The sequence below is a fragment of the Drosophila guanche genome, unplaced genomic scaffold (genome assembly GCF_900245975.1).
Source record: "Drosophila guanche unplaced genomic scaffold, DGUA_6, whole genome shotgun sequence".
NCBI lineage: Eukaryota > Metazoa > Arthropoda > Insecta > Diptera > Drosophilidae > Drosophila > Drosophila guanche.
The window spans coordinates 12840316-12862187 of record NW_022995743.1 but is presented as its reverse complement, the minus strand read 5'-3'; the positions used below and the strand labels follow the sequence as shown (position 1 = coordinate 12862187).

General features: G+C 50.8%; 8 protein-coding genes across 8 annotated transcripts in view; 3 read left to right on the top strand and 5 right to left on the bottom strand.

The window, feature by feature from the left end:
* Positions 1-4827, top strand: part of LOC117590857 (homeobox protein abdominal-A) — a 15129-nt gene extending 10302 nt beyond the window's left edge. Inside the window, exons 3-8 of the mRNA XM_034283861.1 lie at positions 400-485; positions 568-831; positions 2972-3551; positions 3751-4002; positions 4065-4221; positions 4330-4827. Coding sequence (XP_034139752.1) covers positions 400-485; positions 568-831; positions 2972-3551; positions 3751-4002; positions 4065-4221; positions 4330-4438 — 1448 coding nt within the window. The 3' untranslated portion in view covers positions 4439-4827. The remainder of the gene's footprint in view (positions 1-399; positions 486-567; positions 832-2971; positions 3552-3750; positions 4003-4064; positions 4222-4329) is intronic.
* A 1516-nt stretch (positions 4828-6343) lies between these two features.
* Positions 6344-9060, bottom strand: LOC117592032 (sodium/potassium-transporting ATPase subunit alpha). The gene is made up of 6 exons (XM_034285490.1): positions 8863-9060; positions 7237-8805; positions 7086-7177; positions 6856-7030; positions 6571-6803; positions 6344-6494 (listed from the first exon to the last, which is right to left on the bottom strand). Exons 1-6 carry the CDS (start codon positions 9043-9045, stop codon positions 6371-6373), a joined length of 2376 nt encoding a protein of 791 aa, XP_034141381.1. The 5' UTR covers positions 9046-9060; the 3' UTR covers positions 6344-6370.
* LOC117592031 (sodium/potassium-transporting ATPase subunit alpha-A) lies at positions 9054-10175 on the bottom strand. The gene is made up of 2 exons (XM_034285489.1): positions 9732-10175; positions 9054-9670 (listed from the first exon to the last, which is right to left on the bottom strand). Exons 1-2 carry the CDS (start codon positions 9912-9914, stop codon positions 9074-9076), a joined length of 780 nt encoding a protein of 259 aa, XP_034141380.1. The 5' UTR covers positions 9915-10175; the 3' UTR covers positions 9054-9073.
* Positions 10176-10637: 462 nt separating this feature from the next.
* LOC117591820 (5-oxoprolinase) lies at positions 10638-15384 on the top strand. The gene is made up of 6 exons (XM_034285157.1): positions 10638-11154; positions 11210-11522; positions 12009-12771; positions 12834-13843; positions 13902-15102; positions 15156-15384. The coding sequence occupies exons 1-6, from the start codon at positions 10698-10700 to the stop codon at positions 15306-15308; spliced, it is 3897 nt and encodes a 1298-aa protein (XP_034141048.1). The 5' UTR covers positions 10638-10697; the 3' UTR covers positions 15309-15384.
* A 317-nt stretch (positions 15385-15701) lies between these two features.
* Positions 15702-17021, top strand: LOC117591823 (complement component 1 Q subcomponent-binding protein, mitochondrial). Its single transcript, XM_034285160.1, has 3 exons — positions 15702-15990; positions 16106-16450; positions 16512-17021. Exons 1-3 carry the CDS (start codon positions 15786-15788, stop codon positions 16751-16753), a joined length of 792 nt encoding a protein of 263 aa, XP_034141051.1. The 5' UTR covers positions 15702-15785; the 3' UTR covers positions 16754-17021.
* On the bottom strand, positions 17018-17265 carry LOC117591825. Its single transcript, XM_034285163.1, has one exon. The coding sequence runs from the start codon at positions 17252-17254 to the stop codon at positions 17057-17059; it is 198 nt and encodes a 65-aa protein (XP_034141054.1). The 5' UTR covers positions 17255-17265; the 3' UTR covers positions 17018-17056.
* A 129-nt stretch (positions 17266-17394) lies between these two features.
* On the bottom strand, positions 17395-18083 carry LOC117591824 (TP53-regulated inhibitor of apoptosis 1-like). Its single transcript, XM_034285161.1, has 2 exons — positions 17851-18083; positions 17395-17791 (listed from the first exon to the last, which is right to left on the bottom strand). The coding sequence occupies exons 1-2, from the start codon at positions 17995-17997 to the stop codon at positions 17678-17680; spliced, it is 261 nt and encodes an 86-aa protein (XP_034141052.1). The 5' UTR covers positions 17998-18083; the 3' UTR covers positions 17395-17677.
* Positions 18084-18235: 152 nt separating this feature from the next.
* LOC117591821 (eukaryotic translation initiation factor 3 subunit C) lies at positions 18236-21739 on the bottom strand. The gene is made up of 3 exons (XM_034285158.1): positions 21610-21739; positions 21242-21375; positions 18236-21180 (listed from the first exon to the last, which is right to left on the bottom strand). The coding sequence occupies exons 2-3, from the start codon at positions 21332-21334 to the stop codon at positions 18535-18537; spliced, it is 2739 nt and encodes a 912-aa protein (XP_034141049.1). The 5' UTR covers positions 21335-21375; positions 21610-21739; the 3' UTR covers positions 18236-18534.
* Positions 21740-21872: the final 133 nt, after the last annotated feature.

Genomic DNA, 21872 nt, shown 5'->3' with positions numbered 1-21872 from the left:
TCTACTAGTGTGTAGCAACAACAAAGTCCACCTCCCTCCCCCCCCCCCCCCCCCCCCCCCACTGCCTTGTGGGTGTGCAGAAGCATTTTGCTTAATTAGTTACAAACAGTTGAAACTGAGAGAAACAAAAATACAAAGACCAGAGTAGCCGACCAGGAGCAGGGATGTATGGGGATCCATCTCTGGTCGGGTTAGCGCTGTCTTAAAGGTTTCGACAAATGTTTGCAAATGTCTCAGCGATGTCTCCGGGTAGTAGAGAGCTGACAAGTCAGTTCCGTGCGGGATAATCCCCATGAACTTTATATGCTTATGTGGGCGGACCCACATTCTTGCAGAAAGTTGGGTCGGGCATAGATTCTCTTGTCATGAAAGTTAATTGCGCTTCCTTCCATTGCACAGATAAACTCAAAATGCTGGACATTACGCGCGATAAGCCCGTGAAGGTGGCCGTCAAAGTGGCCGTGCCTGTGAGAGATCACCCCAAGGTGAGTCCATGTCCATGGCAATGGAGTGGGTGGAGCGCACTCTGATTGCTGATACCAGTGGCACATGCCGTTTATTTTGCAGTTCAATTTCGTGGGCAAGCTGCTGGGACCCAAGGGAAACTCGATGAAGCGCCTCCAGGAGGACACCATGTGCAAGATGGCCGTGCTGGGCCGCGGCTCGATGCGGGACCGGCGAAAGGAGGAGGAGCTGCGCGCCAGCGGCGACAATCGGTATGCCCACCTCTTCGAGGACCTGCACGTGGAAATATCTACGTTCGCCGCCCCGGCCGAGGCTCATGCCCGCATCGCCTATGCCCTGGCGGAAGTGCGTCGGTTTCTGGTTCCGGTAAGTACTTTCTCTGGCCTTTCTCCTGTGTTTGTCTGTAATGCCCCATTAATGATTTAAGTTTCCCCAGTCACCCCTGGGGAGGGAACATCTTAAAGTTTTGTCGAGCACGAGGACTTTATGTTATGGCAAAGATGCTTTGCCCAGAAAGCAGGATGCAGAATGCCGGAGGAGCAGCACTGCTCCAAGGTTGCTCTCGTTATCGACTACAGCTTCCGTGTTCTCGTGTTCTTTTCCTGCCATGCAGCGAGTTGCCGTCCCACTCTCACTTTGTCTCGCTGTCTCTGTGCTCTGCGCTCTCCTTCTCTTACTGACTAAATTGCATTGTGCTGTAATTACATTTGCCACCCCACCAGCCCACTTCCTGCCCCGCTTGGTGCCGGCTGCCTGGACCACTCCCCTGCCTAGTGGCACGCGTTGCACAAACTTGGCTGGCATCTTGCACCGTCCATTGTGTGGCTCTCGACACGCCATCGCCATCGCCCTCACCCTCCCCCCCTCGCCACCAGCTCCACTTGAGACACCAATGTTCACCGTTTACTATCTATATCCAGCAGGCCACGTTCAGGGCATCATCCTCACTTGCCTGCCGAGGGAGCGCATATTATATTTATATCTTCTTTAAGATGCACATCGGTAGGTGGACATGCTGCAATTTAAAATGGACCCACGGACATTTATCCAAGAAGTTTTGCAGTTGCACAGGCATTTGCCCAGATGCATCTATAGAACCTACAGCATAATTTATCAGAGAATTCCTAATGAGCAGTACACAAGTGGTTGTACGAGGCATCATTAATTTCTATTTCGTATCTTAACTGGGCCTGAGTAATAAAATTTAAAAGGGAATTTTAAATGTAAATATGTACATACAAGTGTCACCACGTTGGATCATCATTTTCAGCAATTCTCCACCCTCCTACTGCGAGGAGTACTCCATAATAATGCACATCCCAAGGATGTGCATATCCACTGAGATAGCAGAGATCTATGGGACACTTTGCCCTGAAAGTGTCCTGTCATTGTTTATAATTGTGTGTGTCTGTTCGCTAATCTCATGCTTTGATCTATGCACATATGCTTGCTCCCTCAAAATTCAATTCTCACCTCGCACATGACTAAGCTCTGACATTGCCTTGAGTCAAGGCTCAAGCATCGTGCCAGCATCTGCATGGGAATGTGAATCTGAGTGTGGAGTGTCTTGTGGTTGAGGGTAATCTAATATATTGACATCCTGGGCAACCTTTGACTGGCAGCTGTCGGCACCATAAAAAACACTCTCCTGCCGTCCCTTCCCCTGAGTTATTCCGATCTGATTACACACGATGAAAATTTGCATAGAAATTATTTCATATCTTCAAAAAGAGGGGCAAAAAGAGAAACAAAGCCAAAGAGAAACTGTTTCAATTTAGATAAATTGCTGGCATATCCTTCGAGGTGTGTGTGTGTGTGACAGAGGGGGGACAGGACTGTGGACTGTGGACTGTGGAGTGTCTAGAAAAATCTCATCTGCGACATATTTAAGCCTCAGTCACCTGGCTGGAAATTGTTTATGGCATCTGCAATCGCGATTTATGTGCGCCGAGAGTGGGGCATTTGGAGTCGGAGACCCATAAAATGTTGCCGTGTGTGACAGTTCTTTGGGGAGTGGCTTGGGGGAGTGTGATACAGTGTAGAGACTCGTTGCATGGTGCAACCGATTCGGTGCTAAATCTAGAGATACTCATAAGCAAGTGAACTGGTTAATGGAATGTGTAGCCATCCACCCGGCACGACTCCCACCTCTGGGTGTGTATCCCAAAGGTGGCCAGCACCAGCACCTGCAGCTGCAGCTGCCACCCATTTAATTGCGTTAAGCACTCCCAGATATGTGCGTCTGCCTCGACGCGCACGCATCCTGCGGGCAGGCCTGAAGGTGGGGCTGTGTCCGGGTGGCACTCGGAAAACTTTTAATTGACATCCAATAAAATTCGCATTTATTACGAGAGACAGTGCCAGACTACCAAAGAGATTGCCACAGAGAGAGAGAGAGAGAGAGAGAGAGAGAAAAGAGAGAATTAAATTTAATTGCTCGACTGAGGTGTGCTCCATGGCTAATCCCAGTGCCACTTTCATTTGGAAAAACTTCTTTGCCCCGCAGGACTACCACGATGACATTCGCCAGGAGCAGATGTGGGAGATGCAAGCGCTCACGTCCACGCCAGGACTGGCCACACAGCTGGACGACTCCCAGAGCCCCACCACCAGCAACAGTACGGGCACGGGCACGGGCACGGGCACGAATCCCAATCCGAGCGTCAGCACTTGCCGGGGGCTGGCCGGTGGCCTGGCGGACATGGACACATCGAACGATGACAAATCGGACAATGACATCAGTGGCATGGACTGCCTCTCGCCCGATAAGCTCGACTGCTCCCCGGCCTGCGGCAGCATCAGCATCACGACCACCACCGAGCATGCACACAGCCATGCCCACGCCCACGCCCATCCACAGCATCAGCAGCAGCAGCAGCAGCAGCAGCAGCAGCACCACCATCATCATCACCACCACGGCCATCCTCACAGCCACGCCCACGCCCACGCCCACACCCACGCCCATGCTCAACCGTCGCACTTCCACCAGCTCCTGCAGCAGGCCCACGGCGGAGCCAGTGCAGCGGCAGCGGCAGCCTGCGGGGAGCATCTGTCCGGGCAGGCCACCCCGGCAGCGGCAGCGGCACGTAAGTCCGGACTGCAGCAACAATTGCTCCTGGTATTGGGATGAATAATAGGAAATTATTGTTTCCGATTGGGGACCCAGCCTGGGTCCTCTGCTCCTCATCCCATGCCAATTGCTTCCTTTCAGTAATCTTCAAGCTGTCTGCCTGTCACTCACGCCACCCCACACCACACCCTCCCCCTATCTGCATTCATCCACAGTGCACACGACAGCCATGGCAGTGGCGCTGCAGCACCAGCTGACAGCCGCCGGAATCGGAGGACTCCTGAAGCCGGCGGCCGGGGTGGGGGCAACCATGGCCGGTCTGCCGACCACCCAGGCCAGCGCCGCGGCCCTCCAGCTGCCCAGCTGTGGCGACGGGGAGGCAGCCGCATCCACACTGACGCTGCTTGAGCCGCCCGGTTCCGCCCTGCTCCATCCCGCACTGCGCAACGTCAAGACCATCAACATAGGTGAGTGGCCAGCTCCAGCGTTCCGTTACCCGCAAGGCTAATCCCGAATCGGCTCTTGGCAGGTGGAGGCTTGGGACGTAAGCGCCCGTTGCTGGGCGTTCCCCGCACTGGCATGAATCCCACCAAGCGCACGGTGATGAGTCTGCTGGCCAGGGCCAAGAACTCGCAGGCATTGCACTCGGTGCGACAGCCGGTGGTGACAGCATCCAGCTATGCAGAGTGAGTGCACCATCCCCTCCTCCCTCCTCCCTCCTCCCGCCCCCCTGCCAGCCTTCCACGACCCTTTCCTGTGTGTTCCCCCTATCGAATGTAATCCCCCGCTTGCAGGCCCTTGCAGATGCTGGCATCGCCCTTCATCATTCCGCACCACCAGGCCGTGGACCAGCACCAGCCCCTCCTGGCGCTGTCCAAGGAGAGTCTCGCCCAAGGCGTCTAACCCATTGACCTCCTACAGCTGCGGCTGCCCACGGCTGACCACGGTACCAGTCCATCCCGACCGCCTTCGCTGTGCCCCGCCTCCTTCTTTTAAAGAGATCTTGAGGATGGATATGGATGCCCCCCTCCGCCAACCCTGCTAGCCATTAATGTACGTATACCCCCACGTACACGAATGACCCGCACCCGGGTCCGGGTTATGACCGATCTTTAGGGACTAACTGTGAACTTATACGAACGAGATGTGTCGCGTCTACAGTGGACACTCGTGCTCGTGCCACACGATTTTATTTTTTACTGATAATAAACGGAGCGAATATTTTCAATGCGATGTTTTATTTCCACAGAAGAAAACAAAAACCAAAAAACCAAAAAACCAAAAAACTAAAAAAACAAAATCCAAACAACAAAAATGTTAAATTTAATGGAATAAAGTTTAAAACAAATTGAAACCTAAAGTTAGTGTCAAATTAAAAAGAGAGCAACTTCAATAGAAATAAAATGTAAACGCAATTACTTTAAACAAATTACTTTAACTAAATATATACACACAAAAATACGAATGCGATTGCGAATTCGAGTACCGAACACACAAGTACCATACATAAATACTTATATACAATACAAGCAAACAAACACACACATGCATGCATGTACAAAAATATTTATATATATATATATATATGTGCAACTATATGTATGTGTGTATGTGCTTAAATATATACATAAACTAAGATTAAACCGAACAAAACTACTAAATTAATGAGATAATAATTTTAAAGAGTTTTAACAGCAAAACGAAAACGAAAACGAAAACGAAGACAAAGTCAAAGATAGAAAAGAAAAACCGTAAGCTTTCAGATGGAGTAGACAAACAGAGAGACAGAGCCCCGATCAGAGAGATCCCACCGCCTTCAGCTTACTTTGCCTGATTGATTGATGATTGATTGATTGAATAATGGTAGTGTAGACCCATTCAGCCCCAGAGCTTTTGTGCAGATTAAATCCAGATGCTAGATACAAATGATAGATAGTTCGGTTTCAGATCAAGAACGGAATGTTTCAGCACATCGAAAGCACATCACATACCTAGAGATTTATATTTTGTTCAGATAGTACATACATATATAGAACCAAATACATGAAGATGGTAAACAAAACGGTTAGATCTTTGGTCTGGATTCTCCCATTACCCGCACCTGGCTCCGATGCTCCGGAATAGAGTCTTTGATAATGAATTGATAGTCACACTCCATAAGGGAATTTGATCGGAATCGTTTCTATGTTGCACTTTAAGAGATATTACCCTGTTTCCCGGAACTCCACAGCTAGAGACTTACACTTGGACGAGAGCAAGGAGGGGCACAACACACAGTACATACATAGCGATAACCGATATACAATAATAGCAAACAAACAAGCATTAATCGATAAATGTTCACAAAAGTTTAATCAAAAGGAAGCGAAGCGAAGCGCAATGAAATGAATATTTACAAAGCGTAAAATAAACGTTAAACAACAAAATACAGTAAATTATTGATGTTGAATGAAAGAAAGTAAATCCGTGTAAGGTCCTCTACTCTCATATCCTATCCACATGCCATTACGTGTAGATGTCTATTATGCAACTTGAAATAATAATAAATAATTAAACAAAGTCTTAAACGGCACAGGCAAACCACTCAATGTGAGTGGAGTTGCAGCCAATTCCAACAACACCAACAACCAACCACCACACAGCTTCGAGCTATTCACAAATAAATTGCAATATTTTAAAAATAAAAACCCAAAAGAGTTTTAATTGAAGAACCAGTACGTTCATTCTGTTGAAGAATATTTAATTATCATTTAACGAAACATTCAAAGTGCCAACACACATTCTAGTTGCTTGTTTTTTTGCTCCTAAATAAAGTCATCCTAGACGCTGCTCCATTTAGTAAAAAGTTTCGAGTTCCAGCCAGCTGCCAGGGAACCGCCTGAGCAGGTATCGCCGGGCAGTTTCGAGGAATGCCAGCAACGTAGCCAAAGGCCAGATGTAACACCAGAAGAAAACCAATCTGAAGAAAAGAGAGAGAGAGAGAGAGAGAGAGACAATGAGGCAGCTGGAGGCTGGAGGAGGGAAGACAAACGCACTCTACGCCCCCCATGAGGCGCAGGCAGCGGGGAAAATCCACGTGGGGCAGCAGCACGCAAAGGAAAATCAAATAGACAATGGACAGATTCGCGTAAACGTTGGAAAATCCGTGGCTTAGCAGGTTGGCACGTCCGGTCCGGGTCAACATTAAATTGGTGCACTGCATCGCAGCGAGGGTCATCAGGCAAAGTGTAGACACTTGACAGTCCAGCCGCTGTCGCAACTCTGGACTCTGCGGGAAATATCGTGAATGATGGAAGCCTGCAGGGGAACTGCATTCCTACCCATTCCTGGCCATACGAATCAGTTATGACTGCGACGCTTTCATCATACCACTTGAAGTTGAGGCCCACCAAAGTTCTGGGCTGGAAGCCGTTGCGGGCCATGAACACGAAGTACATGATAAAGACGGCCGCCGCCTCGATGACACCCACCAGGATGCAGGACACAAAGAGCAAGCTAAACGCGGGATATAAAAGGATACAATGAAACGCTAACAAGTAGCAATACTTGCCGACGATTCAGCAGGAAGTCATCGAAGATCTTCGGCTTCTGCTTCATCAGCTTCTCCTCGGCGCCCTCGTAGAGCAGGCTCAGACCAGGCAGCTGTGTAGGAGAGAGTCTGTTGAATCATAGGACTCGCATTCTCAGAGGATTCTGCTCACCAAGTTCACGAAGACCGCTAAGATAAACACTTGCAGGACGAAAATGCGGATGGGAATCTGGAGCAGAAAAAACGCCAAGTGCACAAGCAACAGAGCCGTGTTGGTGGCCAGGCAGTAGGCAATTGACTTCTTTGTGTTCTCGAACATCAGGCGGCTCACCGCGACGGCAGCCATCAGCTTAGAGAAGCTTCTCTCCTGCAGCTGAATGTCGGCGCTGGCCTCGCTCGTCAGCGTACAGGCATCCGGGGCCACAGCCACATGGGCGCGACGCAGGGCGGGTGTGTCGAGCACGGAGAATCCCATGACAGTGACGATGGCACCCAGCCGCTGGCAGGCCTCAACTATCATAATGTGCTGCTCCACGCTCACCCTCGCGAACACCAAGTCGGCGTGGGCGAGCAGCAGCTGCTCCACCTTCCACCGCTGGTGATGCATTTCCTGTTCCACGAACTCATCCATGCTGACGACAGCAGCACTGACCTGGTGGCGCTTCGTCGACGAGTCGTCGGTCTCCCTGGGCGGTGCAATGATGCCCACGCTCAAGGCCAGAGCACGGGCAAAGATGGCCTTGTGGTGGGTAACCAGCACCAGCTTAATGCCAGCGGAGCGGCACTTGGACACGGCATTGGCGGTGTTGGGCCGGGGCGGATCGTAAGCGGCAATCAGGCCAAGGAATCTCAGCGCAAAGGTATTCACGGCCAGGAAATCCCTGTACCTGCCTGGAGTCCTGTCCCGGCCAATGTTCACTTGGGAAAAGCGTCGCCGCTCCACCTCAGAGAGGATCTCCTTGTAGGCGAAGGCGCGAACATGCCGTCCCGCTTCCATCAGTCGGTTGGCCAGATCCCCAATGGTTTGCTTGAGCGGCTCGTCCAGCAGGAGCTCCTCGTCACCCACCGAGTAGGTTGTGCAGTGCCGGAGTACCACATCAGCGTAGCCCTTCATCAGAAGGATGTGGCGCGGGCGGTCGTTCTCGTTTAGAATCTTGTGCACCGTCACCTGTACGCGGTCGATGCTGCTGTAGCTCATGTTGGCCACCTTCTCATGGTCGCTCCGCAGCTCGTTGATGTTGGGAATGAAGGGGAGACTGAACTTGAGCAGCGCTCTGTCATAGTCGCTCCCATAAATGGTCTTCTTCTCTCTGGGCACGCGGATCGAGCCCGGACAGAATATTGCATCGTTGCACAGCACCGAGGATCGTATGAGCTCTATGAAGCGCGGCCCCAACTCGTCTTTGTTCAGGCTCTCCACGCGCAGCAGGTCCGCATCCACGAATATCTCCGACACCCGCATCTGCTGCATGGTCATTGTGCCGCTCATGTCCGTGCAGATCACTGTGGACAGCCCCAAAGTGCTGACAGCCTCCAGGTTCCGCACATGGCACTGCTTCTCCAGCAGAATCCTCTTCGTCCGCACCAATCCCAAGTAGAGGAGGCAGGGCAAGAAGATTGGGATCAGGGCAATCGCCAGGCTAGTGTTCACTTGGGATGTGATAACCATGGACTGCACCGATACGGTGCACAGCAACACGAAGAACAGATAAATCCCCACCAAGACAGCGTAGTAGGATACCTATTTGGTGAGAATGAGCAGAGAGACTTATCGAAAGGTTATGAACCTTCAACCAACCTGCTTAAGATGCTTTCCCACGCGGCTAGGCGGACGTGGTTCCATGCTGAGGCGGGCCAGGACCCCAACCTCTGAGGCATCACCACAGGCAATGGCCACGCCCAGACCGCAGCCCTGCGTAGCGTAACTGCAGCCGAAGCCGACATTTCCAGATTTCCACTTGGACACAGTTCGGTAGCTCATTTCTCACTTAATCTATTTTATACTATATTCACAATACAGTTGAAGGGGAGTCGCCTGTCAAGCTACTGAGACTACTGCTTCGGAGTGGCTTGGGCAGCCCTTCCCTCATTTGGTGATTGATATCCACAGGACGGGAGAGCCCTGTGAGCGCCACATTGTTCAGCTCCAGGCCGATGGAGCTGAAGAAGCGCAAATCGGCTGCCAGTCGCTGTCCGTACGAGATCACCAGAACATCCCCTTGAACCACGTTCTCGGAGAGGATGACTTGCTTCTCGCCGTCCCGTATTACCGTGCAGTACATCGGCATCAGCTCCTCGAATGCCCTGACCACCGAAGATTCGTCGTTCCGCTGCATAAGGATGAACACTGCCGAAATCAGCAAAATGAGAAGTAGAAAGACTCCCGCTAGTAGGTACTCTGGGTCGACGTTCGTATTCGGTTGCTGCTTGCACTCAACGTGGTGCAGGATGAAGCAGCTCGTCGCAACCAGCAGGATGATGATCGCCCAGCAGCAGAAACAGTTGTCAAGGAGTTTCCACAACGGCGACTTCTGCTGGGCAGTCAAAGAAAATTTGTTTTTTCCGTTTCGGGACAGACGCTGCTCCGCCACTTCTTCGCTTAGTCCCTGCAGGGGATGAGTACGGATGAGTTTTGGTTTATTCCACTCAGATGCTGTTGCCTCTCACCAGGTAGGGGTCCGTTTCCAGTTTGGAGCAGAGCTCCTCGAAGGGCCAGACATGCAGAAGCGCAGCAAAGTACTCCAGCCACCGTTCGTTATCGGTTTTCATTTCTTCGCTCTTGTGTGGCCCATTTCCGTTATCCTCTTCATTCCACTTCCATTTCCAGTTCATGTTTTTGAGGCGTTCCATATTTACGAGAAATGCTAGGCAATTCGATATCGATTGTGTTTCCAGCGTGTAGAACAGGAACGGCCGTAAAAGTCACATCAATGTTCGCACATAAACTGCCGCCACTGTCACCCGGACAGCCCCCGGACATTGTGCACATTAGGGGTCATAACGCGACGAAAAACAATCTGAAATGCACCTCTGGGAGCCCGCTATTGATATGGCCGACTTTGGCGAGCAATTGGGCCCACAGGCTCTGGTACCAATGAGTCGACAAAAGGCATGGGCATGGGCACTTTATGGCCTCGTTTAATAAGTCATCAAAATTCATTGCTGCGAAGTAAAGCAAAGATAAAACATGCATTTGCATACATGTACATACATATGTATGTACATATATGTATATTTATGTGTTGCGGAGTCGTCAAGAAAATGATTGGAGAGTCGGTCTGGTCTGTGCGTATCTTTACGGCAATTGCAAATTGGCATAGCTTCAGTCAAAGGGGAAGTTCAATCAAGCAGGAAAATCTCAAAACTTGATGTAATCCAATTTATCTGTGATATAAAATAGATGCAAAGCCCAGAGAGTCACCACAAGAGATGATTATTCTGCTGGAAAGTAGAATGAGATTAGATTTGTTGGTTTCGAGCAAGAGAGCTTTTTGTTAGGGAGCTTTTATTCGTGGCGTACGAGTATATGAATCGCACGATCTACCTGCTCGGCATACAGTGTTCTCCGCTCGCGCTTTTCGGAAAGTCTCTTCAACCAAGCACACGAGCGACGCATATTTTTTATCAGTGGAAATGGCTGATCCAACAAGTGGGAATAAGTATTGTTTCGCCATTGATCGCGGCGGCACCTTCACCGATGTGCTATGCATCTGTCCGGGCGGCAAGGTGCGCACCATGAAGCTGTTGTCGGAGGACCCAGAGCGGTACAGTGATGCTCCCAGGGAGGGGATTCGCCGCATACTGAAGGAGGAGACGGGGCAGGAGCTGGCTGCCTCTGGGCTGGTGGACACTTCCAAGATCGGGTGGGTGCGCATGGGCACCACGGTGGCCACGAATGCCCTTCTGGAGCGCAAGGGAGATCCCGTGGTGCTGGTTGTCAACAGCGGCTTCAGGGATCTGCTCTACATCGGCAACCAGGCGAGACCAAAAATCTTCGACCTGAACATCCGCAAGCCGGCGAATCTCTACCATTCCGTGGTCGAAGTCGATTGCCGTATTGTTCCCGAACAGGCGGATCGCTGTGAGCTGAGTAAGTGTCTACAGTCGGATTTAGGTCGCACTCTCTATAACGAAACCTCCACCAGATCACAGCTGGAAGGTGCTCGAGGGTGTGGCCAGCACTAGGTACTTGGAGGTGCAACCCGTGGATGTGGAGGCGGTGCGTGCCTCCCTGACAGCTGCCCGCGAACAGGGCGTGTCCTCTGTGGCCGTTGTGCTGGCCCACAGCTACGCTTGTCCGGAGCACGAGCTCGAGATCGGAGCCATCGCCCGCCAGCTGGGCTTCAGTCATGTGACGCTCTCCCACCAGGCCATGCCCATGTGTCGGGTGGTGGCCCGAGGCTACACGGCCTGTGCGGAGGCCTATTTGACGCCCCATGTGGACCGCTACCTGGCGAGGTGAGTGCACCTAATCTCGGTTTGTAAATTATGTCGATGAGACGGCTCTTTTTCGGACTCAAACAAACCAGCTAAGACTCCATAAAGATAACAAAGCCACAACACCCAGTCCAAAAACCAAACAATCAACAGTTGTTTTCAGAATATAAACACAACACTTGGGTGAGCAGGAGTTAAAGGTACGACTAGAAGTTACCCATTACTGGGAAACCATAAAATAAACCATCGTGATCGATTTCTTTGCTGCACAGAACATTTCATGTGTACTCAACTTTCACAACATCCACAATATAATGGATCGTTCTCTAGATCCGGTTATATGTAGTTCCTATTCTAGACTTATATTTGCCAGTCAGGAACTACCACACAATATACCCTTCTACACTATGAATTCAATGGTATCGAAAGAACGGCCACACTGAGATCGTCGATGTTCCAGCTGATTCCCAATTCTTCTTCTTCATTGACGCTTCCCTTCATCCACAGCTTCAAATCTGGCTTTGACAACCAACTGGATGGAGTGGATGTGCTTTTCATGCAGTCCGATGGCGGGCTGACAAACATGGAGAACTTCCGCGGAGCACGCGCCATCCTCTCTGGCCCGGCTGGCGGTGTGGTGGGCTACGCCCTGACCGGATCGCGGGAAACTAAGCTGCCGTTGATTGGCTTTGACATGGGCGGAACCTCAACGGATGTGTCCAGGTATGCGGACAGCTACGAGCACGTGATCGAGAGCACAACTGCGGGCGTGACGATTCAGGCGCCACAGCTGGACATAAACACTGTGGCAGCGGGAGGAGGATCGCGGCTGTTTTTCCGCTCCGGAATCTTTGTCGTGGGCCCAGAATCTGCGGGGTCGCATCCTGGACCCGCCTGCTACAAGAAGGGAGGTCCCCTCACCGTCACGGATGCCAATCTGATTCTGGGACGCATCCTGCCGCAATACTTTCCCAAGATCTTTGGGCCGACGGAGAGCGAGCCGCTGGACTATGAGATCTCGAAGAGCAAGTTCATCCAGCTGCAGTCGGAGATCAACAGCCACTTGAAGGCCACTGGAGATGAGAGGCACCTGAGCGTTGAGCAAGTTGCTCTGGGATTCATTCGGGTGGCCAACGAGACCATGTGTAGGCCCATTCGTGCCCTGACGCAGTCGCGTGGCTTGGACACGGCCAACCATGTGCTGTCATGCTTCGGTGGAGCCGGAGGACAACACGCCTGCGCCATTGCCAGCAATCTGGGAATTGCCAAGGTGAGTCCTTTCATGGAGCAAATATAAACGCAGACTATGACTCCCTAGTGACTCCGCTCCAGGTTGTTGTCCACAAGTACGCTGGTATACTCTCGGCCTACGGCATGGCCCTGGCCGACGTTGTCCAGGAGTTGCAGGAACCGAGTGGTTTGGAGTTCAGCGATGGGAATGGCCAGCAGCTGAAGGAGCGACTGGATGCCTTGTCCCAGCAGTGTCGAGCCAAGCTGGCGGACCAAGGATTCCGGAGAATCGAGCTGGAGCCCTTTCTCCATTTGCGCTACGAGGGCACCGATGGCGCCTTGATGTGTGCTCCGACAGGTGCAAAGGATTCGACGGCTCAGTCGCCTCTTTTGTCAGCCTATGGTGACTTCCATGCCACTTTCCTGGAGCGCTATCGCACGGAGTTTGGCTTCGTGCTGCAGAACAGGCGCATCATCGTGGATGACATCCGTATTCGTGGAATGGGCAAAAACGAGACGCCTCCCGAGTCCGAGATCAAGCGTAGCTCAGAGATCACACCCCCTGCTGAGGGTACTTCGCGTATTCACTTCGATCAAGGCAGCTTTGATGCGCCAATCTACCTGACCAGAAACCTTTTGGCTGGCCACCAGATAGCCGGACCTGCAGTGCTGATCGATCAGCTGTCCACTATTATCGTGGAGCCAGAGTGCGGTGTCCAGGTGACAGCCTTCGGAGACCTGATAATGGATGTGAAGACGGGTGGCAAGCACGGCATCAACGCAGAGCTAGATCCGGTCCACCTAAGCATCTTCAGCCACCGCTTCATGAGCATTGCCGAGCAGATGGGACGTGTGCTGCAGCGCACCTCCATCTCGACGAACATCAAGGAGCGCCTGGACTTCTCCTGTGCGCTCTTCGGCCCGGACGGTGGACTGGTCAGCAACGCACCCCATATTCCGGTTCACCTGGGCGCCATGCAGGAGACGGTGCAGTACCAGCTGCGCGTGCGCGGCGAGACCCTGAAAAATGGCGACGTCATTCTGGCAAATCATCCGTCCGCCGGTGGGTCGCATCTGCCCGACTTGACGGTCATCACCCCAGTGTTCTACGAGTGAGTAGTCTCTGATCGCATCTGCGGAACTCCCCCACTTAACTCCTTACCTCTGCAGGGGTGTGTCACGACCAGTTTTCTTTGTTGCTTCGCGTGGACATCATGCAGATATAGGTGGCATTACGCCCGGATCCATGCCGCCGCACTCCACATCGTTGGCACAAGAGGGTGCCGCTTTCAAGTCATTCCTGATCGTGGAGAGTGGACTGTTCCAGGAGCAGCAGATTATCGAGCGCCTGACCACGCCCACAGCAGCCAAGGGAGCCGTGGGCACCCGAAATCTAAGTGACAATCTGTCCGATCTGAAGGCCCAAATCGCAGCAAACCACAAGGGCATCCAGCTGGTGTCGGAGCTCATCGACAGCTATGGCCTGAATGTGGTCCAAGCCTACATGTCGCACATCCAGAAGAACGCCGAGCTAGCAGTGCGCGACATGCTACGTCAGATTGGGCGGGATTCGCTGGCTCGCACTGGATCCACGGTGCTGCAAGCCCAGGAGTTCATGGACGATGGCTCGCCCATCACTCTGAAGGTTACCATTGATGCGGAGCAGGGCTCGGCCCTCTGCGACTTCACTGGCTCCGGAGTGGAGGTCTGGGGCAACTGTAATGCCCCACGGGCGATCACGCTCTCGGCTCTGATCTACTGCCTACGCTGCATGGTGGGCCACGATGTGCCCCTGAATCAAGGTTGCCTGGCGCCTATTCAGGTTATTATCCCCAAGAACTCCATACTGGATCCATCGGAAGGGGCCGCCGTTGTTGGTGGCAATGTCCAGACCTCTCAGCGCATTGTGGACACCGTGCTGAAAGCCTTCCGCGTCTGTGGCGCCTCCCAGGGCTGCATGAACAACATCACCATCGGAGACGAGACCTGGGGCTACTATGAGACCGTAGCTGGAGGTGCAGGTGCCGGTCCCGGCTGGCATGGCGCCGGCGGAGTACATACGCACATGACGAACACGCGGATCACCGACCCAGAGATTTTGGAGCTTCGCTACCCTATGATCCTGAAGCGCTTCTGCCTGCGCACCGACGGCTCTGGTGGACGCGGCCAATTTAATGGCGGAGAGGGCGTGGAGCGTGACTTGCTCTTCCGTAAGCCCGTTACATTGTCCGTCCTGACAGAGCGCCGCACCCTTCAGCCTTATGGGCTGGCTGGCGGTGAGCCCGCAAAGAGCGGACGAAATTTAATCATCAAGCGCGACGGCAGAGTGATCGCCCTGGCTGGAAAGACGTGCATCGATGTGGATGCTGGGGTGAGTTTCGCAAATTTCAATTTCTGCTCTCTTTCTAATCGACTCCCTGGTAGGATACATTTGCAATGAAGACTCCTGGCGGTGGTGGTTATGGACACAGAAGCGATTCGTCGAAAACCGAAGGATCCTCGGACCAGGAGAACGACAAACGATTTGTGGAACGGGGCACTGTTTTCAACTACCTTCAGGCTCAAGAGTCTGCCTAAGCTACGGCTAATGCATTGTTATTATTTCTTATTTGTTATTCCATAAAATATTGAATAAACGAAGTTTTTAAATTAACCGCTAAGAAATCAGGGATGATATTCGAGTTTTTCGATTTCTTTTGCGTGAGTTTTGTTGCATTTATTTAACAACACAATGAGATTTACTGTATTTAATAAACAATACATCTTAGCAATACTTCCATACTATAGAAAATTGATTCATCAATCGGTTAAAATTATAGTTTTAGGGATGAGAGTCCTAAATAGCTATTAATTTTAAACAGACTATCAAAATCGTGCAATATGATTGATTCAAGTGTGTTCGATGGACTCGGATTCGGTATATTCATAGTTTTTTTTTTGAGGGTCAGGTATATTTCGATAGTATTCGATAAACCCGCGGTCACACTGAACCTAGCACATTTTACCAATTATTGACTATTTTAAAGGATTTCCCTGTAATAATTATATAACAATATGAACAACCTGAGGATAGCCACAATGCGATTCGCCAGCATGGCCACCAAGGCTACTGGATCCCTGGGAAAGCGCGACTTCACTAGGAGTCTGTGGCACATGACAAAGAAGCCGGTGACGGGAGCATCAAATGATCATGTAACCGTCTTGAATGTCCACAAACCCAGCATTAGTTGCACCTGTGGATGCAATGTGCACACCAAAGGTATGTTTTAATTGAAGAAAAGCTGATAGTGAGTGAAACATGCCGCATGTTACATAACCTCAAAAGCGAGATGATGAAATGGGAGACAAAAAGTAATGAAATTGTCTATCTATAGCTGAGAAAGAGCTGGTGGAGTGCCTGGCCGAGGAGATCGTGGCCGAGCGCAAAGTGCAGAAGGGAAAGACCGTTGCCAGCACCCTGGATGGATTCAACGTGAAGATTGTGGGCGGCGAAGTGGAGCTCATCAAGGAGACCGACAAGGAGAAGGTCGTGATTAGCTTCAATGTGAACCATACGGTCGACTCTGAGGACGAGCCAGAGATCAATCCCAATGCGGACAAGCCGGAGCTGGGTGAAATGAGAAGCAAGCCCCAGTTTGAGGTGGATATCATTAAGAGCGGCACCACGCTCTCGTTCACGTGTTCCTACCTTCAGGGCGAGGCCCAAGAGGGAGAGTACAGTACGTCTACGAAATTGAACCTAATAATTAGAATCTATAATTGATTTGCGTTCCTTTGCAGACGACGTGTTCTCCATTGACGAAATGTCCATATTTGAGGGCGAATGGAACGACAAAGTCTATGCCGTGGCTGGCGATGTTTTGGACGGCTATCTATACGATTTGCTTTTGAACTACCTGGAAGAGAAGGGAATAAGCCAAGAGTTCGCAGAGAAGCTGTCCGACCTGGCCACTGCCCATGAACACACCTCCTACATCGGACTTCTGGAGAAGCTCTCCAAATTCACAGCGGGTGGCAAGTAAATGCCTGGATTGCATTTTTCCCCGCCTAATCGTAAAGCAGAAAGTTGAGTAGATTTATAAGTTCCATCGTCTGCTGCAGCAGTTCATAACTAAACACATTTTGTATCTTGCGTGTTTGTAGTCGATTGCGGCAGTTGTCCTAGTTAATAAGTTCAAACCATTTATTCACTCTTGATGTCGGGCGGGCAAAGCTATTACCAATCTTTACCACTCGTGGCAATTGCTTAATGCTCGACTTCATGAAATACAGAAAATAGTGTATAGTTAAGTTTTCAATCAAATGTTTATTTTTGCGGTTTTCGGTTAAGCGTAGGGATTGGATGGACGCGATCTAGGCTCCGAGTCCCATGGCCTGTGCCCTCCAAAGTCCTCGTGGTTTTTGCAGGCTGCGCAGATGACCAGAGCCATCATCACGAGTATTGGCAGCAGCTTCATATTGATTGTTGTGCAGGAAACTTTTGATTGTGAGCTGAAGCTGTGAGAGACGCTCTTTATATGCATTGATGAGGCTGTTATCAGCATTTAGGTCTTTCCCCCATGGGAAGTACTCGACCTGTTTGTCCAAGTCAACCATACTCTGGGATTCCCAATGGACCAATTTATCAGATAAGGCAGCCTATGAAAGGTGGGGCACGGTATATGTATATGTATGTACAAACTTTAATTCATGCATAAATGTAACAACTGTGGCTGGTTTATACTTTTCAACTTAATTTTTAACTAATATATGCTACTTTATTTAATTAATAATCAATTTTTGGGCTATTGTAGGAGCTTCTTCTGGTTCGCACACTTGTCCTTGCACCTGGCCGAGACCTAGGCCGAACCCCTGCGATTGCGTGGGCGCTGATGGCCAAGGCTTTGCCCCTCAAGGCTGATTGCAGAATCAAATCCGTAGACAGGCTGTGGTACTTGCGTCATTGGTCAACTCTTGCTCTGCTTTTTCCCACTGGAACTGCCGGTGTTCTCGTACTCCGAATTCGTGGTGTACTCCGTGTCGATTTCCCGCAACTCTATATTCTGCTCCCTCATGGCGCGCTACAGGGCGAAGGTCAGGACACACGTTATCAGGTGATGAAATAGTACCAACTACCCACCTTCACACAATCCTGATAGACCCGGAAAATCGGAGCGCATGCAGATTCATCTGTGTGGCCCTTCAGAAACCGCTCCGAGAACCAACCGTTGAAGCAAGCGTCATACTGTTTCTTCAGCTCATTGCAGTCCTCGCCAATGCTGTTCATTTTGAAAGTTTAACTTATAATTTACAGATGTTAAATAATATTGTCGAAAAAAAATGTGAGTGTACTGCGGTCACACTACGACACGCATGTGAGTGTGTTTTTAGGGATGGAACAGAACCGCACATCGATATCTGCAGTTAAATAATCGCAGTCGAAAGGTTTTCTATTCGTTTGTCTTTTGAATACATTTCCAATAAACCATTTCCTTTGCCTTTGGTTTTAAAAACACACCAACACGTCGTTTCGTTCTTTCTTTTTATGGTTTTTAAGTTATCCATTACAGGCTGATACAAAATGCTATTATCAATTACGGTTCTTTAACTAATGAGCGCTAAAACAAATTCTTTTGGGACTTGACAACAACAGAGGCAATGATGGCGGATTAGAGCAGACCTCCGACTCAGTTGGAGAACTGAATCGGAGGCCTGGCTGCAGCTAACATCAAGAGTTGTCCATGACCATTCCATTTTAATAGTTTTGAAGTGTTACAAATTTGTTCTGTTCGCCCACAGAGGATGAGGATAGCCGGCTTCGCGTCTACTCCTCGTCGATGGTTTGGACTTGCTGTTGTTGCTGCTGTTGTTGGTTCTTGTGATGTCCACGCTGGTTGCGGTTGCGCTGATTGCGATTGTCCCGTCGCTGGCCGCCCCAGTTGCCGCCCTGGTTGTTCTGGTTGCGATTGTAGCCGCGGTCTCCGCGATTGCCCATGTTGCCGCGCTGGAAGAAGTTGCCCTGCTTCATATCGAAGACCTTCTCATTGACGTCCACCAGGTTGGTCACCTTGTCGACAAACTGCATGGCCAGGGCCTGCAGGCGGGAGGGCTCCGAGCGATGCATGACCACAGTTTCCGAGGGATCGTCGAGGCTGGCCATCAGCTCCTCGTTGATGATCATCTTGCTGATGATCGAGTGGACCTTCGGGACGGGCAGCTCGTACATCTGAGCCAGGGATGGTATGCTTATGGAAGTGTAGACATTGGAGTAGGTGAACAGGTATGTCCGCAGCGACTCCTCCTTGATGAACTTGACAAGCATCTCACGCACGCGATCCGACTCGTAGAACAGATCCCACACCTTGGTGTTCATTTTCTTGTTGACAATGAAGTTGGCGCAGGCCTGCCAGTTGCCACAGCGCATCGCCTTGGCGGCGGCCACCACGTGCTCCCTCATGGATTCAGGGGGACCCACCAGGGACTGACGCTCCGAGGAGCGCAACTGCTGGTAGAACGTCTTGCTGATCATGCGGCGGCGGGCATCGAACTCGTGCGCAGCGATGTAGGGAATCTCCAGGAGCATGGCGGACACCAGATACACACACTCGAGCAGCTCCAGATTGATGTGCATGTGGAATGGCATCTGGCGCTGTTTCTCAATCTTCTCCTGCTCAGCGGAGCGTTCGTGCTGACGTTGTGGCAGTAGGCCCTGAGCCAGAAGCTCCTTGGGCTTGCCGGTGACCATCAAGTCCACCAGACAGTGATGGGCATCCTTCACATTCTCCTGACGGAAGGCGCACAGACCCAAGTTGGCCATCATGCGGTTGTACAGGATGCGCGTGGCGGGATCAGCGGCATCGATGTTGTCCTGCAGGTGAGACATGAGGACCAGATCGCGCGCCTGGAACCAATTGTCGTGCATGGCATGGTGATAGATGTGCGCCAGGATAGCTCGAGTTCTGATACGATCGGTGTCGTCCTTGGCATAAATGTACTTGCACAGTTTATCCATCACGTCCACCGAGGTGGCTGTGGTGGCCGGCACCTCGCCACGCTTCTTCTTCAGCACCTCCGGATCGAATTTGTAGTACAAGTGCTCGATCTTTCTCAAGTAGATCCTGCAGCGCTCGTTGGGGTTGCCGCATTGCTCGAAGTACTGAAGGACCAACTCAATCGTCTTCACCACGTTCATCTCGTCCTTCAAGCGGGACACATAATCGTTCGAATGAGGATCGCACTCCTTCAGCAGCTTGGTGAACTCGTCATCCAGACGCTCGACGGCGGCCAATGGACAACCGCGGATGTAGAACGGAGCCACTGTGTATTCCTCGTGCTCCTCGGCGACGCTCTCGCTTATGCTGATGTCGGGATTGGCCAGAAGCAGCTTCATCATGCTCTGCATCACCTCCAGCAGCAGGGCCCAGTGCTCCATCTTCATGGGCTCGGAAATCTTTTGATTGTAATCAAAAATGGCAGAGATTATGTTGAAGTGGATCTTCACCGAGACGGGAACGCCCAGATTGTGCTGATCGGAGATGTCCCTCAGCTCGAAGAGCAGATCGATTTGGAGGCGACGATCGGTGCGCTTCTTGCCACGTGCCGACATAATCTCCACTAGCTTAGCCAGCACCAAGGGAATATCGATCTCGGCGTCCTTTTCAAACATCTTGGGCTTCTCCACGACATGACCCTTGACAACCGTCTCCCATTCGCCATCTTCGTCGTCTTCGGCACGCTTGCGGATCTTCAGCTTCTGCTCCTTGCGCTTATCCTTACGCTTCTCCTCATCTCCTATCTTGTCTTCTCCCTTCTCAGTGGATCTCTTAAGGAAACGCTCACGCATATTCTGGTACTGGTTCTCGTCCTCGGAAGACTCGGTTTCACTCTCCGTATCAGAGTCCCAATCAATGGAATCGTCTGAGTCCTCATCGTCGGCGGGTACCACCTTGGCAGGGGCAGATTTGGCGAGCTTGGGAGCGGTCACCGACAGCTCCTTCTTGAATCCCACATCGCTGTCATCAGCTGCATCACCCGCGTCGCTCACATGGGCCTCTTCGTCTTCAGCTTCACTCTCCTGGTCGGGTGCTTCGCGGAAGCGCGACAAGTCCTCCTCAAAGTCCTTGATGTACTTGCGCACCTTTTGGCGCAATGTGCCCAACGACTTGGTGTTGTTCTTGGACAGATTCCTACGGCCCTCGCGGTCCTCCCAGATCTCGTTGATGAAATCCTCCAGTTCCGCCAAGCAGCGAATGTAGAAACGCGGCGTAATGCCATTTTCCTCCTTCGAAATGACGGGCAGGGCCTTTGTGTAGGCCCGCGTCAGATCCTCAAAGCTGCTCAAGGTATTGGGTATATCCTTGATCTTCTTGTGGTTGCGGATGGTCTTGATGATACTGGTTAAGTTCTCGTAACGCTTCTCCTTGGTGGAGCGAACCACGCGCTTGACTTCCTCCTCATCATCGCTGAATTGCTAGGGGGTGGGGGTGGGTATGATTAAGATTTTGCCACAATTTGCTTCCTCTTCTACTTACAAAGGCGGAGGCTTTGTTGAGGTTTGGCGCTTGGACCTCCTCCTCGCTGGACTCGGATTCCGAGTCGGAACCGTTGGCAAAGAAACGTGACATATTGTTTAGTTTCTACTCGAGCCGGTTTGTCTGCACTGCACCTGGAATGACAATATTTTAATATTTAATATCACAGCGCCACATAATTTCGTATGATGTTGAGGTTATGTATAAGCGGCCAACATGGCGTTTTGCAAAAAACTGCACGCCACAAATTTAGCAGCCAATGTGTAAGCCTATGTAAAACTTCAATTTAATTCACCGGCGGCACACTTTTCGCTCGTCTTGCAACTATTTAGAACTGCCGAAAACCATGTTAAATCAAATAAACTTACTATTTTTACAGCAAAAAACGATTTCGATGCCTGCGCACCAGTGTGACCGTGGATTAAAAGGCAAATTAACCAGCTGGCCGTCAAAAACATACCGATGTATACTTTTTCTTGTGCAAAATATACCGTATATAATATACTGTATATAAATATTCAGTGCATGATATTCGTCAATTTTTATTTTCGATGTAATATAACAAGCTTACCAAGACCCTCAGCACTGCACTTTTAACTTATATATACCATATATACTATATGTATAGTGT

Bases quoted from the DNA above. Each gene is read 5' to 3' on its own strand.
- LOC117591824 (XM_034285161.1), bottom strand. From the start codon at position 17,997: ATGAACAGCATTGGCGAGGACTGCAATGAGCTGAAGAAACAGTATGAC. The intron at 17,792-17,850 runs GTGGGTAGTTGG...TTCGCCCTGTAG, and splicing joins TCTATCAGGATTGTGTGAAG to CGCGCCATGAGGGAGCAGAA.
- LOC117591821 (XM_034285158.1), bottom strand. From the start codon at position 21,334: ATGTCACGTTTCTTTGCCAACGGTTCCGACTCGGAATCCGAGTCCAGC. The intron at 21,181-21,241 runs GTAAGTAGAAGA...CCCACCCCCTAG, and splicing joins TCAACAAAGCCTCCGCCTTT to CAATTCAGCGATGATGAGGA.
- LOC117591825 (XM_034285163.1), bottom strand. From the start codon at position 17,254: ATGCATATAAAGAGCGTCTCTCACAGCTTCAGCTCACAATCAAAAGTT.
- LOC117592032 (XM_034285490.1), bottom strand. From the start codon at position 9,045: ATGAGCTACCGAACTGTGTCCAAGTGGAAATCTGGAAATGTCGGCTTC. The intron at 8,806-8,862 runs GTTGGTTGAAGG...CTCACCAAATAG, and splicing joins TGGGAAAGCATCTTAAGCAG to GTATCCTACTACGCTGTCTT. The intron at 6,804-6,855 runs GTAGGAATGCAG...TATTTCCCGCAG, and splicing joins ATTCGTATGGCCAGGAATGG to AGTCCAGAGTTGCGACAGCG.
- LOC117591820 (XM_034285157.1), top strand. From the start codon at position 10,698: ATGGCTGATCCAACAAGTGGGAATAAGTATTGTTTCGCCATTGATCGC. The intron at 11,155-11,209 runs GTAAGTGTCTAC...AACCTCCACCAG, and splicing joins GGCGGATCGCTGTGAGCTGA to ATCACAGCTGGAAGGTGCTC. The intron at 12,772-12,833 runs GTGAGTCCTTTC...ACTCCGCTCCAG, and splicing joins GCAATCTGGGAATTGCCAAG to GTTGTTGTCCACAAGTACGC.
- LOC117591823 (XM_034285160.1), top strand. From the start codon at position 15,786: ATGAACAACCTGAGGATAGCCACAATGCGATTCGCCAGCATGGCCACC. The intron at 15,991-16,105 runs GTATGTTTTAAT...GTCTATCTATAG, and splicing joins ATGCAATGTGCACACCAAAG to CTGAGAAAGAGCTGGTGGAG. The intron at 16,451-16,511 runs GTACGTCTACGA...GTTCCTTTGCAG, and splicing joins GGCCCAAGAGGGAGAGTACA to ACGACGTGTTCTCCATTGAC.
- LOC117592031 (XM_034285489.1), bottom strand. From the start codon at position 9,914: ATGGAACGCCTCAAAAACATGAACTGGAAATGGAAGTGGAATGAAGAG. The intron at 9,671-9,731 runs GTGAGAGGCAAC...CATCCCCTGCAG, and splicing joins TGGAAACGGACCCCTACCTG to GGACTAAGCGAAGAAGTGGC.